Genomic DNA, 14,823 nt, shown 5'->3' with positions numbered 1-14,823 from the left:
GCTGTTAACTGACTATTTTCTTGTGTGGGGGGGGGGGGTTTACATGTCCTTTAATATAAGTCCTCTGTTAATAGAAAATGTGTCACATTTTCACATGATTCTGCATTGCCTCATTAAAACATTCTTGATTAGGGAATTAACCATATGCTGCTTATTTGCTTTATTTCATCTCTTTTTGCAGAAGCAGAAAAGGTTGCTCAGGTGGCCAAGATCCAGTACCGGCAGAAAGTCATGGAAAAAGAAACTGAAAAATTCATTTCAGAGATTGAAGGTGAGATTGCAACTTGTAGCAAGATTAGGTATATGGACAGAGGCAAGACCAATTTGTGGATTGAAAAAGGTGATGGTATTCATAGACAAAGAAGCAATGAGTGAGATACAATACCAGGTTGTGAGATGGAGATGGCCAAGAGAAGAATGTTTCTAAACAAGTAAACATGTCATTATATTCCATTTGTAAGCAAGAAAATATATCACAAAGTGAAACCTTTATGGTTTGGTAAAAGTGGAAACTTTCATCAGGTACAAGGAAGCAAATAAAGCATGCAAAAAAGCTATCAGGCAAGTTAAAATAGAGATGGAAAGGGGTATTGCAGCTAGGAGTAAAAATAATTATTTTTTAATTATGTGAATGGGGGGGGGGTTGGTTCATGAGAACAGGTTAAAAGCAGAAATTTCGAACACTTATTTTTCATCTGTCTATACATCTGAGGAGCCAGCTAATGAAGGATTCCCTTTTAATATGCCCAGTTCTAGTAATATAACTACTGACACATGGGTCACTCGGGAGGGAATTCAAAAGAGACTTGAACATGTAAAGGTAAACAAAGGTCCAGGACTGGATGGTATTCATCCCACGGTATTAAACGAGCTTAGCGCTGTGATTTTCACTTAATTTTTCAGGATTCGTTGAGGTCTGACATGGCGCCAAGAGACTGGCAAATTGCTAATGTGGTGTTGTTATTTAAAAAGGGATCCCGTTCTCAGCCTGAAAATTATAGACCTGTTAGTCTAACATCAGTAGTAGGAAAGCTTTTGGAAGGGGTAATAAAGGATAGGGTACTTGAATACATTGTAGTTCACAATACTATAAGTTTGTGCCAGCATGGTTTTATGTGTAACAGATCTTGCCAGACTAATTTAGTCACTTTTTATGGGGAGGTGAGCAGGAACCTCGATGCTAGAATGGTAGTTGATGTCATCTACTTGGACTTTGATACTGTACCTCACAGAAAGTTAATGATCAAATTGAGAATTATTGGCCTAGAACATAATATTTGTAACTGGATAGAGAACTGGCTGAAGGATAGATTACAAAGAATGGTGGTAAATGGAACATTTTCCAATTGAAACAGTGTTGTTAGTGGAGTACTGCAGGGTTTTTAACTTGTTTAAACCTGGAGGTGGGCATAGACCTGGAGGTGGGCATAGAGAGTACTGTTTCTATTTTTGCTGAAAACACTAAATTGTGCAAAACTATAAGTTCCATGCAGGATGCTGCCACTTTGCAGAGCAGTTTGACAAAATTGGAAAACTGGGCAGCAAACTGGAAAATTAGGTTCAATGTGGACAAGTGCAAAGTTATGCACTTTGGTAGAAATAATATAAACGTGAACTAAATGGTAGTTTGTTGGGGGGATCCTTTATGGAGAAGGATTTAGGGTTTTTTGTAGATTGTAATTGTAGATTTGTAAATTGTCTAATTCTTGGCAATGTCATTCTGTTGCTACTAAAGCAAATAAATTGCTGTCTTGTATAAAAAGGGCATTGACTCAAGAGATGAAAAAACATAATTTTGCCTCTTTATAGGTCCCTGGAAAGGCTTCACCTTGAGTATGCAGTGCAGTTTTGGGCTCCAGTCCTTAAGAAGGATATTAATGAGCTGGAGAGAGTGTGAGATGTGCAACTAAACTGGTAAAGGGAAGACTGTCAAGGTTGGGGTTGTTTTCTCTGGAAAAGAGGCGCTTGTGAGGGGACATGAGTACAAATACATTAGAAGGGATTATAGACAGATAGGGGATGTTCTTTTTTCCCATAAAAACAATCAACACACCAGAGGCCACCCCTTTAGATTAGAGGAACGGAGTTTCCATTTGAAGCAGCATAGGTGTTTTTTTTACGGCGAGGGCAGTGAGGTTGTGGAATGCCCTTGCTAGTGATGTTGTAGTGGCAGATTCTATTAATGCATTTAAGAAGAGCCTGGATGTGTTCTTGAATAAGCATAGTATCCAAGGCTATTGTGATACTAATATCTACAGTTAGAATGAATGGTTGTATATATAGTTTATGTATGTGATAGCATAAATTGGTAAGTATAGGTTGTGTGTGCTGGGCTTACTTGGAAGGGTTGAACTTGATGGACTCTGGTCTTTTTTCAACCCTTATGTAACTATGGGAGAGAAAACTATGAGAAACTAAACATTAGTTACAAAAAACCTTGCTGTAGAATGACCAACAAAACTGAAATGTATTACAGAAAAAAATGACAATATGCAGATAAGAGTTCCATTATCACAGGCTCTTTCCTTAATAAGAGTTACTGAATGCACAAGCTTCATTATTGCCTTAATAGTAAGAAACTAACCCCAGTGAATGTGGAAGGCAAAAATATATTTATTTTTATTTATATCAGACATTGTCTATCAAAGGTATTGCTGTGGAACAGTACTTGATGATACACTCCTGCAATAGCATGATGCAGCCAGACTAATTGCCTTGATAACACACAGGTACAGTAGGTATGTGAAGCACCATTCCTGTTAGAGGCTATGAACGAACTGGCAGACACTTTAAGAATGAAAAAGAGTTTTGATAGAGAGGGCGGACACCAGTCTGTCTACCATGCCCTTAGTCACCACCTCAATATCCACCCAAGGGGTTGGGCACGTAGGGCACACCCCTTGCTACACAAACAATGGAAGCAGGGCAGCTTGAAAAACGAGTTGGGTCCAGTCTTTGGCACAGGGGCCATCTTGCTTCCATGTTACAGAATAGCACCTTCAACAGTAATATAGCATAAACTTTTATTTCTGCTCTCTGGGCTATTCGTAACCCAGTCTGCGTTTCATTCTCTAATAAACTTCACTTACAATGCCAGTACACATAACAAAACATTTTCTACTGTATTATTTACATACAATATCACTCTGTTGCCAATGTTGCCCTTTATCAGTGTCAGAAATCCAGTAACTCTTTCATGTGCCATTTATACACTTTCCTTGCATTCTCATAGTTACATAGTTACATAGGGTTGAAAAAAGACCAGTGTCCATCAAGTAAACCCAGCACACCTAACCCACACCTACCAATCTATACACTCACATACATAAACTATAAATACAACCACTAGTACTAACTGTAGATATTAGTATCACAATAGCCTTGGATATTCTGATTGATCAAGAACTCATCCAGGCCCCTCTTAAAGGCATTAACAGAATCTGCCATTACCACATCACTAGGAAGGGCATTCCATAACCTCACTGCCCTCACTGTGAAAAACCACCTACGCTGCTTCAAATGGAAGCTCCTTTCCTCTAATCTAAAGGGGTGACCTCTGGTGCGTTGATTGTTTTTATGAGAAAAAAGAACATCCCCCATCTGCCTATAATCCCCTCTAATGTACTTGTACAGAGTAATCATGTCCCCTCGCAAGCGCCTCTTTTCCAGAGAAAACAACCCCAACCTCGACAGTCTCACCTCATAGTTTAAATCTTCCATCCCCTTAACCAGTTTAGTTGCACGTCTCTGCACTTTCTCCAGCTCATTAATATCCTTCTTAAGGACTGGAGCCCAAAACTGCACTGCATACTCAAGGTGAGGCCTTACCAGGGACCTATAAAGGGGCAAAATTATGTTCTCATCTCTTGAGTCAACGCCCTTTTTTATACAAGACAGCACTTTATTTGCTTTAGTAGCCACAGAATGACACTGCCTGGCATTAGACAACTTGTTATCAACAAAAACCCCTAGATTCTTCTCCATTAAGTATACCCCCAACACACTACCATTCAGTAGATAATATAAACGCAAACTATTTCTACCAAAGTGCATAACTTTGCACTTATCAACATTGAACCTCATTTTCCAGTTTGCTGCCCAGTTATCTAATTTTGTCAAATCGCTCTGCAAAGCGGCAGCATCCTGCATGGAACTTATAGTTTTGCACAATTTTGTGTCATCAGCAAAAATAGAAACAGTACTGTCTATGCCCACCTCCAGGTCATTAATAAACAAGTTAAAAAGCAAAGGACCAAGGACTGACCCCTGCGGTACTCCACTAACCACACTGGTCCAATTAGAAAATGTTCCATTTACAACCACTCTTTGTAATCTATCCTTCAGCCAGTTCTCTATCCAATTACAAATATTATGTTCTAGGCCAATATTCCTTAATTTGATCATTAACCTTCTGTGAGGTACTGTATCAAACGCTTTAGCAAAGTCCAAGTAGATGACATCAACTGCCATTCCAGCATCAAGGTTCCTGCTCACCTCCTCATAAAAGGTGACTAAATTAGTCTGGCAAGATCTGTTACGCATAAAACCATGCTGGCACAAACTAATAGTATTGTGAACTGCAATGTATTCAAGTACCCTATCCCTTATTACCCCTTCCAAAAGTTTTCCTACTACTGATGTCAGACTAACAGGCCTATAGTTTTCAGGCTGAGAACGGGATCCCTTTTTAAATAACGGCACCACATTAGCAATCCGCCAGTCTCTTGGCACCATGCCATACCTCAATGAATCCTGAAAAATTAAGTGAAGAGGTTTGGCAATCACAGCGCTCAGCTCATTTAATACCCTGGGATGAATCCCATCCGGCCCTGGACCTTTGTTTACCTTTACATGTTCAAGTCTCTTTTGAATTTCCTCCCGAGTGACCCATGCGTCAGTAGCTAAATTACTAGAACTGGGCATATTACAAGGGAAGCCTTCATTATCTGGCTCCTCAGATGTATAGACAGATGAAAAATAAGAGTTCAAAATTTCAGCTTTTTCCCCGTTCTCATCAACCAACTTACCCCCCCCGTGATAATAAAGTTCCCACCCCTTCTTGCTTCATTTTTTTACTATTCACATAATTAAAAAATAATTTAGGATTCTTTTTACTCCTAGCAGCAATATCCCTTTCCATTTCTATTTTAGCTTGCTTGATAGCTTTTTTGCATGCTTTATTTGCTTCCTTGTACCTGATGAAAGTTTCTGCTGTCCCAGCTAACTTGAATGCCCTAAAAGCACGTTTTTTCTTACCAACCTCGACAATAACACTTTTATTCAGCCATAAAGGTTTTGCTTTGCGATGCCTCTCCTTGCTTACAAGGGGGATATACTGTTGTGTATACCTACAAAGCAATGTTTTAAAGATGTTCCATTTTCCTTCTGTGTCTAACCCCATGAAAAGCCTTTCCCAGTTGACACATTGCAGAGATGCCCTTATACTGGCAAAGTCTGCACGTCTAAAATTGAGCGTTTTAGTTACTCCCTTATAGCGCTGTCTCTGCAGCATTATCTCAAAGGAGACCATGAAATGATCATGAAATGCTTTAAATCATGTTGCTTGAAAAAATTTGAATATACCTCTTATCGCTACAATATGCTAGACAAGCAGGCAAAACCAAGAGTTCATTATTTATCAAGGTTAGATTAGGGTTGGTGGGAAGGATAGAAAAAAGAGCTTTGTGTCCGGCTATAAAACAGAGTGAGAGAAAATTTTTTGAGGGGGGGGTTTTGACCTCTGTCTTCCCAGTGTCACGACCAGGAAGACAAGTCAATGTAAGCAAACCCACAAACATCCCACACTACCGAAGGCTTGCCTGTGGATGGGAACAGGAAGCACGGAAGTGGAGAGAGGCCGGAGAGCCAAACGAGGTACAACAGGATCAGGCGAGAGAATAGTCAGACAGGTCAAGGCGGGCAGAACAGGTTCAGAAGCGAAGGTCGGGCAAGGTTCAAAAACAAATAAACAGGATCAGGATAAACGCCAGGCACAAGAGTAAACTTAATAACCAAGCAAAGATGGTGAGTTCTAGGCGACTATTTAAACTAACAGGATGGCACCAATACACGAGGACGCACTTGCGTCAAGACGCACACTGAACTGCGTCACTTGCATGCGGACGCACGTCGCCGAACTTTTGTTGCACCACGAACGTTCTTTCGTGCGCAAGCGCACTAATTGAGCCCATGTGGACAGCGAAAGGGCTCCAAATGCACCGGACACAGCGGCTTGCTTAAAACTCGATTTTTATTACTCCATTTAAAAACAATACGCCTGACGCGTTTCGTGTAAATATACACTTAATCATAGGCATAACAAACACAAGCAAAAAAACATTTAAATAGTGACATAACGATGATGAGCAGGACATCAGTACTGCCCATTTAACTCTTAAACAGTTGGAGAAAATTCGATACAATCAAGTTCAATGTAGCAAGCCACACAAAGTTACACAGTAAAATTGAATCAATAATAAATATATAAGCACATGAGATAAAAGTCATAATACCCCACAGCGATGACCTTAATAAAATCAAAGTGATTAAAGTAAGAAACAATGAATAAGGTCATTAAATTTCAGGTTAATTATGTCAAACATAGCAACTGATATCAAAAACAGAATTCAAACCAGTAGGATGCCGAGTGCCCAAAATAAAGATCCATTTCACCTCAAGACGCAACAGTCTATCATGCATATTTGAACCTCTTTCATCAGGGAAAACCCTGTCAATAACTTGAATCTGTAAAAGGGAAGGATCAGCCTCGCAACATTGTGTAAAGTGCCTTGCAATAGGACTGTTACTACTCTTTGAAACAATGTGTCTGATGTGCTCTCGCATCCTACTTTTTAAAGAACGGATTGTACAGCCAACATACTGAATTTTACAACTTAAGCAGGTTAACAGGTATACAACATACTGTGTATTGCAATTTGCATAAACACGTATATCAAAAGATCTGCCCGTAACCGAACTCTGGAAAGTGGTGGACCGTTTCACATACGTACAAGTGATACATCTACGCGCGCCACAGATGTATGTACCTTTTGTAGCCAACCAAGTGGGTTTAGTAGGTTGTGATCTCCACAAAGTGGGAGAAAGAACATTGCCCAAAGTGGGAGCTTTTCGTGCCACAAACCTACAGCCCCCTTGTAAGATCTGTGCTAGTTGTGGATCATTATATAAAACAGGTATTAAATTGTCTATCACCTTTCTAATTCTATAAAACTGATTGCTGTAGGTAGTTACAAAAATAAGTGCAACATCGCTCTTATCCTTTTTATCACTATCAGTGACCTTATCAGCAAGTAAAGACACCCTCTCCATTCGGAGGGCCTTAATGAAAGCTGTTGAGAGAGATCTCATGGTATACCCACGATCTAAAAATCTATTGCGTAAGAGACAGGCTTGCTGAAGAAAAGCTCCATCTGTACTACAGTTCCTTCGAAGTCTATAGAACTGCCCCAACGGGATTCCCTTAAAGGTGTGGCCTGGATGGCACGAATCAGCTCTCAATAGAGCATTACCAGCACAGGCCTTCCTGAACACAGTGGTCTCAACATATGAGCCAAACGCCTCCAATTTTAAATCTAAAAAAGAAATACTAAATTTATTAAACTCACTAGTGAATCTCAAATTTAAATCATTAGTGTTCAAATCCTTTACAAAACCAGCATACTCGCTTTCTGTACCTCGCCAAATAAACAAAAGGTCGTCCACATAACGTTTGTAGAAAACAATTTTGTCAATAAAATCAGAGGTACTACCATAAATGTGGGACTCCTCCCACCAACCCATGTACAGGTTGGCGTAGGTGGGTGCGAACTTCGCACCCATTGACGTTCCACACTTCTGGAGATAGAAAACCCCATCAAATTTAAAGAAATTGTGCGTTAGTAAATATGATATGGAATCCAAAATGAAATTCTTTGTCACCACATCATACATACTGTATTTATCTAAGTGATATGAAACCGCAGATAACCCCTTGTGATGGGAAATGCATGAATAAAGAGAGGTCACATCAATTGTGCCCCAAGAATAAGAATCCCACCACCTCAAACCACCCAAAAATTGAAGGACATGCTTAGTGTCCCGAACATATGAAATCAATCATTGTACAAGAGGCTGCAAAAGTAAATCAATGTATTCTGAAAGCCTTTCATTAAGTGACCCTATTCCAGACACAATGGGTCTCCCCACAGGGGGGCGCTCCTTTTTATGAACCTTTGGTAAGTGATGAAACAATGGTATCTTAGTAGAAGTGGGTAACAAATGATCTCTTACTTTTATGGTCAAAAGACCACTATAAAAGGCATCACTGACTAAACTGGTAAGGATTTTAGCATATGCTACTGTGGGGTTACCCTTCAGAACTTGATAAGTGGAGGGATCAGTAAGCTGTCGCAATGCCTCATTTTGATACATCTCACTATCAAGCACGACGACCAATCCACCCTTGTCAGCATTCTTGACAACGATAGAACGGTCATTTCGTAATTGCTTTAAGGCAATCTGCTCTTTATAAGTAAGATTAGAGCGTGAGAAGTGAGAATTAGTTTTAGCTTTTAAATCCAAAAGATCCCTCTCTACCAGTTCCTGAAATGTATCGATAGCATTGCCCCTACAGTGTACTGGATAAAAATCAGAACCAAAACGTAATTTTCTGCTCAATAGGCTGGAATCAATACCAACTCTGAGAAAACTCAGACTCACTTTGCAAAGTATGAAACGTATGTCATCATCAAATGAGAGCTTACAGCTAGAGTCACTAGGTTTAGTAGACATGGGGGAAAAACACCTACCACAATCGGATCCCACCTCATTTATTGATTGTGCACTATCCACAGTATCAGTCCCAGTCAAAAAATGTTTCTTTAAAGTAAGTTTGCGTATGAATCTATTCACATCAATCAAAGTCTCAAGTACATCAAAGTTTTTTGAAGGTGAAAACGATAGCCCCTTAGCAAGCAAGGTGAGTTGTTCATTTGTTAGCAGTTTTTTGGAAAGGTTCAGAACGTGGGTCTCGTGTTCCTTCTCCGCTCCCGAAGTCGGTAGTTTGGGCGATTCTCATGAGCAGATGAAACTTCATTTTCACGGTCTCTCCGTTCCTGATCTCGACCAGACTGCCGATTAGTAAAGCGTCTCTGATTCCTAACGTCACCCTCTCTTAGTAGGGAAGCGGCATCTTTCATATTGCGCCCACGATTCCTAAGCGATTGTCGAGTAGCAGGGACCACATCATTAAAGATCTCAATGGCGCGTGATTCACGGTCGCGCTGGGAGGAGACAGAGGAGAAAGAGGAGCAGGGAGAGGCACTATTGTTCACAGTATAAGATTCATCCTCAGTGCTAGAAAATCTAACATATTTTGGCGGATGAGGCTTTTTCAAAATGGGTTTATATGAATCTGATTTAGGGAAAACATCCTTATAATATCGCTTAAATCCCATCTGCGCCAAAACATAGACCCTCCCTTCCTCATAGTCTCGTTTATCTCTATTTAGTTTTTTAACCTTCCTTAGTAAAACTAAGTCCTCAGCCTTTTTAATTTTAGTTTTCAAATTAGAATTTAAATCTTGATACTCATTTGAGTCATGGGACTTAGTTACTGTCTCATATATGTTCGTTAATTGCCTCTGTATTTGAATTAAATCATTACGTTTATAATCAATCAGGAGACAAATTAATTGTAGAGAACAGTTAGTTAGAACGGAATTCCACTTATCCATGAATTCAGTTTCATTTATGGCAAACGAGGGTACTTTACGAATACGTAGACCCCGGGGGATAATATTCAATTCCAAATACTTTTCAAGGGATGCAATATCCCACCATAAGTTCATCTCCCTCAGAGAAAATTTCTCCAAATTCCGGAATCTTAAATAAAGAGGCAGTTCAATCTCGCATTCATTGAGGCGCCCTGAGAACGCCTCTAGCACAGATCTTACAAGGGGGCTGTAGGTTTGTGGCACGAAAAGCTCCCACTTTGGGCAATGTCCTCTCTCCCACTTTGTGGAGATCACAACCTACTAAACCCACTTGGTTGGCTACAAAAGGTACATACATCTGTGGCGCGCGTAGATGTATCACTTGTACGTATGTGAAACGGTCCACCACTTTCCAGAGTTCGGTTACGGGCAGATCTTTTGATATACGTGTTTATGCAAATTGCAATACACAGTATGTTGTATACCTGTTAACCTGCTTAAGTTGTAAAATTCAGTATGTTGGCTGTACAATCCGTTCTTTAAAAAGTAGGATGCGAGAGCACATCAGACACATTGTTTCAAAGAGTAGTAACAGTCCTATTGCAAGGCACTTTACACAATGTTGCGAGGCTGATCCTTCCCTTTTACAGATTCAAGTTATTGACAGGGTTTTCCCTGATGAAAGAGGTTCAAATATGCATGATAGACTGTTGCGTCTTGAGGTGAAATGGATCTTTATTTTGGGCACTCGGCATCCTACTGGTTTGAATTCTGTTTTTGATATCAGTTGCTATGTTTGACATAATTAACCTGAAATTTAATGACCTTATTCATTGTTTCTTACTTTAATCACTTTGATTTTATTAAGGTCATCGCTGTGGGGTATTATGACTTTTATCTCATGTGCTTATATATTTATTATTGATTCAATTTTACTGTGTAACTTTGTGTGGCTTGCTACATTGAACTTGATTGTATCGAATTTTCTCCAACTGTTTAAGAGTTAAATGGGCAGTACTGATGTCCTGCTCATCATCGTTATGTCACTATTTAAATGTTTTTTTGCTTGTGTTTGTTATGCCTATGATTAAGTGTATATTTACACGAAACGCGTCAGGCGTATTGTTTTTAAATGGAGTAATAAAAATCGAGTTTTAAGCAAGCCGCTGTGTCCGGTGCATTTGGAGCCCTTTTGCGTATGCGTGATTTCGCCTTCCCCAGCTACAGGTTCGGGGCTCTGAGCACCTGAACCACTTCTGAACAACGGTGAGTTCTTTGCATTTAGGATTTCACATTGTGAGAGCTGATATGATGGTGTTGGGAATTTGACCTAGATCAACTGTGAGACAGATCCGGGGTTTATACACCCGGATCTCTCTTTTGTATTTGGTACGTTTTATTTACTTGATTTCCTGACATTTGAGACATTTAGGTTAAATTAATTGAGCCATTTCTAAGTTTAGGTTACTACCATTTCTTAGTTTGTAGTTCATGTGGACAGCGACACCCTTACACCCAGTCTTCACGTTTGTAGCACAGGTTTTGTTTCTCGCACATCGCGTTATGCTCTTTATGTTTCCTCAAGTCCTACACTTTCTTGGGTATCTAGTGGAGTCTCACTACAGAAATAGGCTACCTACCATGGTGCCACTTCCCTCAAGTCCTGGGCTCTCTTGGGATATCTAGTACTTACGGTATTGGTAGGAGGTTGTAGCAGCACTCTTGAGTCATCTGTCTTGTAATTGGGCCAGCCACTTGCCAAAACAATTTGCTAATATTTTGCATTTTGACGTTCTGAGAGAAAGGACTTCTCCCTTTAGTTTCCCCACACAAACACTTTCTTATCAGACACGTGGTTAGGACAAAACACAGATACCTGTAAAGATTTTCCAGGGTCAGGCTGCTGACAGAGACCTCAAAAAACAAGGAAAAACAGCTACTGACGATTTAAAAGTAGAAAGCTTACCCTTGGTTACGGTGGGTCCGGGTGCTCAAGTCCCAGACCTTCAGCTTAGAGAGCAAATTGGAAATATACACAGGAAATGCAGATGGGCACTCCGGATCATCAAAAAATGTAGTGGTTCAAAGCAGCGTTTTTAAAGCAGTGTAATCACAGCCTATGATTAAGCACCCTTCTTGGTACAAAACGCGTAAGGCTTTTTTGTATTATGTATGGATTTAATAAACTAAATATGCTTTTACTATAAATTGAGCTACTTTGAAATGCTACACTTATTGGTTATCCGGAGTGCCTGCTGACAGAGACCACCCATTCTGCAAAGAACCGGGGGAGGAAAGAAGAGTCAAGGAAATTTTTACCTTGAACGCCCGCTTTCTGCCTCTTTGTGTTCCCCAGTTCCTCTCCATGACCTGAGCCTGTCTGCATTTTCCATCAAACTGTTGTGGAAATTTCAGATACCAAAAGTCATTTGAGGCAAATAGGTATGGTTTATTTGACACGTATGTGTGTTCTGAACTACAGAACAAAGGCATCACCGGGTTTTTATAGACTTTGTGACATGGTAGCATACAACATACAAAACGTATGAGCATTGTCTCTTCTACAGCCAAACAGGTGACTCTCTCTTCAAGGCCACAGTAATAGTAACCAAGGCTAGCTTGAAAAAAGAATGAGCAAAATCCATCCAAGTCATGGGGGGCCTGTGGGTGAATCTGCACACACAGACTGTATTCCTTATCAGTCTAGAGCAACTGGACTTGATGTGAAACATTTTCATGATTGCTCAACATTTCTAAGCAGCTTTTTCAGTTCAACTTAGTGCTAGGAAATTCCCAGGCATATATTGGCAACATTCAATCACAATTGATGATAGGTAACCCAATATATATTTTAAAACATCAGAGATAATGATAAGTGTATAATTTCTATTTTATTTCCTTTCAGATTCTGCTTACCTGGCTAGAGAGAAGGCAAAAGCAGATGCAGAGTATTACACAGCTCAGAAGTCTGCAGATGCTAACAAGGTGAGCACTGGAAGACAGAAAAATGCATTATTAGTTGTGAGCCCTCTGCACTAAAATTAACGCCTTCCAGCTGCTTTGCAGAGAGCTACTGTATGTGCCCTGCTATAAAACTGCAAAAACGTGGTAGAGATGCAAAGAGGGGGCTTGTACAGTGTGCTATCCATACAGTAAAACTGTTAGATATTCACAGAAATCATGTAACAAGGGGTCAGATGTTTGTGGTTATTTTTAACAACATCCCTCTGTAAAACAGAGACATTCTTGTTTTAATTACGGTACTGATTTCTGATTATACTGGTCCTCTCTGCATCTTAGTTGTTACTAAAAAAAACAAAGCATTGTTAAAAATGTCACTGAAGAAAGAAACAAACATTTTAAACATGTGACTGGGCTGTGAATTTAAATTGTTACACCCTTTTTAAATTCACAGCCCAGTCACATGTTTCATCCCACCAGGTCTCAGTGAGAATAACAATGATTTTCAGCACATGCAATAAACTCCAGCTTTCCTATTTTATGCATTAGCCAGCATACAGCAGAGGTTACTACATTTTCCTCTGATCTTTATATTATGTAACAGAGAGTTAGATCTAAGGTTACTATTTGCCTGCTTTCTTAGCTGAAGGGGTCTTCTTAGCTGGTAAACTGTATGCCCCCCTCATTCCTCCCCCATGACCTCTTACTAATTCCACTGCCATAATACTCTAGCTCACCCCCCTTGCCTAGTTTAAACACTCCTCCAGTCTCTTAGCCAGTGCATCACGGCTATGTAGATTGTACTCCAAGGAAAAATCATCCAAGTGTTCTAGGCACCCAAACCCTTCCTTTCTTTTGCTTTGCACTGCAATTACTACTTTCTTTTCAGTTTACTAGTTCTTGCATTCTCTCCACTTTTGTCACCTTCTTCTTGCACTCATCTTTTTCCTTTCGTTTTTTTTTTGGACATTTTTCTGAATATGTTAATTTTCTTTTAACAACATGATCTGTTCTTGCCTTCATTTATTTACTAGTGCCATTTCACTGCAGTTATTTCACTGGAGTTGTGGGTAAAAGTAATGCATTATGGGTAGAAAATATAGCAATTTGTCTCTAGTTGCACTAAAAATAAAAGCGGTTTTAAATTTCTGCATATGTTGTTTTACAATTTCTATATTTTTCTTCTAGTTAAAACTGACACCTCAATATCTGGAGCTTATAAAGTATCAAGCTGTCTCTGCAAACAACAAGATATACTTTGGCAGTAACATCCCCACCATGTTCTTTGATTCTTCATCAAGAAGTAGGATAGAAGGAAAAAGTGCATAGAATAAGCCTGACCATCAAGAAATGCTTTTTGGAAACCTATTAGTGATACCACTGGAGCACAAAATTATGTATGCATCTCAAGAAAGTACCTCCTAGTCTGGAGAAAATTTGATTATCAAATTTGATAACAGTATTCCACATTTTGGGTTTTTTTTCAATAGTTTCTTTTATTTTTACAAGATTGCTAAATATATCTGGTTCTTCCAACTACAGTTTTAATATTTCATAATTTGGTGGTGAAGTTTAAAACTTTTATAAAATAAAAAGGCATCTAGCAATCTGTATTACCTCCTTGTGAAAGATTTTAGGTTCCAGTATACACTGAATCTAACAAATTGTCATAAAAAAATTGGCCTGTAGGTTATTTAAATCGTCCTCAGACAAACGAGACATCACCCTGCTAGCCCAATCCAACCCTTTGGATAGAGATAGTATTTACAGCAATCTGGTGATTTTCTTAGACCAGGGCTGTCCAACAGGCAGCCCACGTGCGTGACCCCCCTCTGCTTGGCCCCCACCTCTCTGGCTGCTTTGATGGCTTACCTTTGTGTAAGATTTAAATGGTATCAGTACTGAGATTAACTGGCCCCCTGCATTGCTCACACCTCAGATTCAGGCTGTAATCCCTCTGTATTGTTTAATCATGTAATCCCCTGTACTGTTCACACCTTTTTAATGCCTCCATTGGTTTTCCCATGCATTGTTCACACCTCAGGCTCAGGCTGTAATCACCCACATTGTTCACCTGTTCACACCTCAGACATTCCCTCTGACACATCCAGTATTGTGTCTCTGTATGCTGCCTGTGTGTGCCATAGGG

The 14,823-nt window shown here is 39.7% G+C and overlaps 1 protein-coding gene across 2 annotated transcripts in view; it reads left to right on the top strand.

The window, feature by feature from the left end:
- Positions 1-14,286, top strand: part of erlin1 (ER lipid raft associated 1) — a 100,873-nt gene extending 86,587 nt beyond the window's left edge. Inside the window, exons 10-12 of one of the 2 annotated variants that reach the window (XM_012966642.3) lie at positions 182-271; positions 12,619-12,698; positions 13,863-14,286. In XM_012966642.3, coding sequence (XP_012822096.1) covers positions 182-271; positions 12,619-12,698; positions 13,863-14,003 — 311 coding nt within the window. In that variant the 3' untranslated portion in view covers positions 14,004-14,286. The remainder of the gene's footprint in view (positions 1-181; positions 272-12,618; positions 12,699-13,862) is intronic. The other variant, NM_001016892.2, reaches the window with a different exon arrangement.
- Positions 14,287-14,823: the final 537 nt, after the last annotated feature.

This window comes from Xenopus tropicalis, chromosome 7 (assembly GCF_000004195.4).
Source record: "Xenopus tropicalis strain Nigerian chromosome 7, UCB_Xtro_10.0, whole genome shotgun sequence".
In the NCBI taxonomy this organism is placed as follows: Eukaryota; Metazoa; Chordata; class Amphibia; order Anura; family Pipidae; genus Xenopus; species Xenopus tropicalis.
This window is presented reverse-complemented; position numbering and strand designations above follow the sequence as displayed.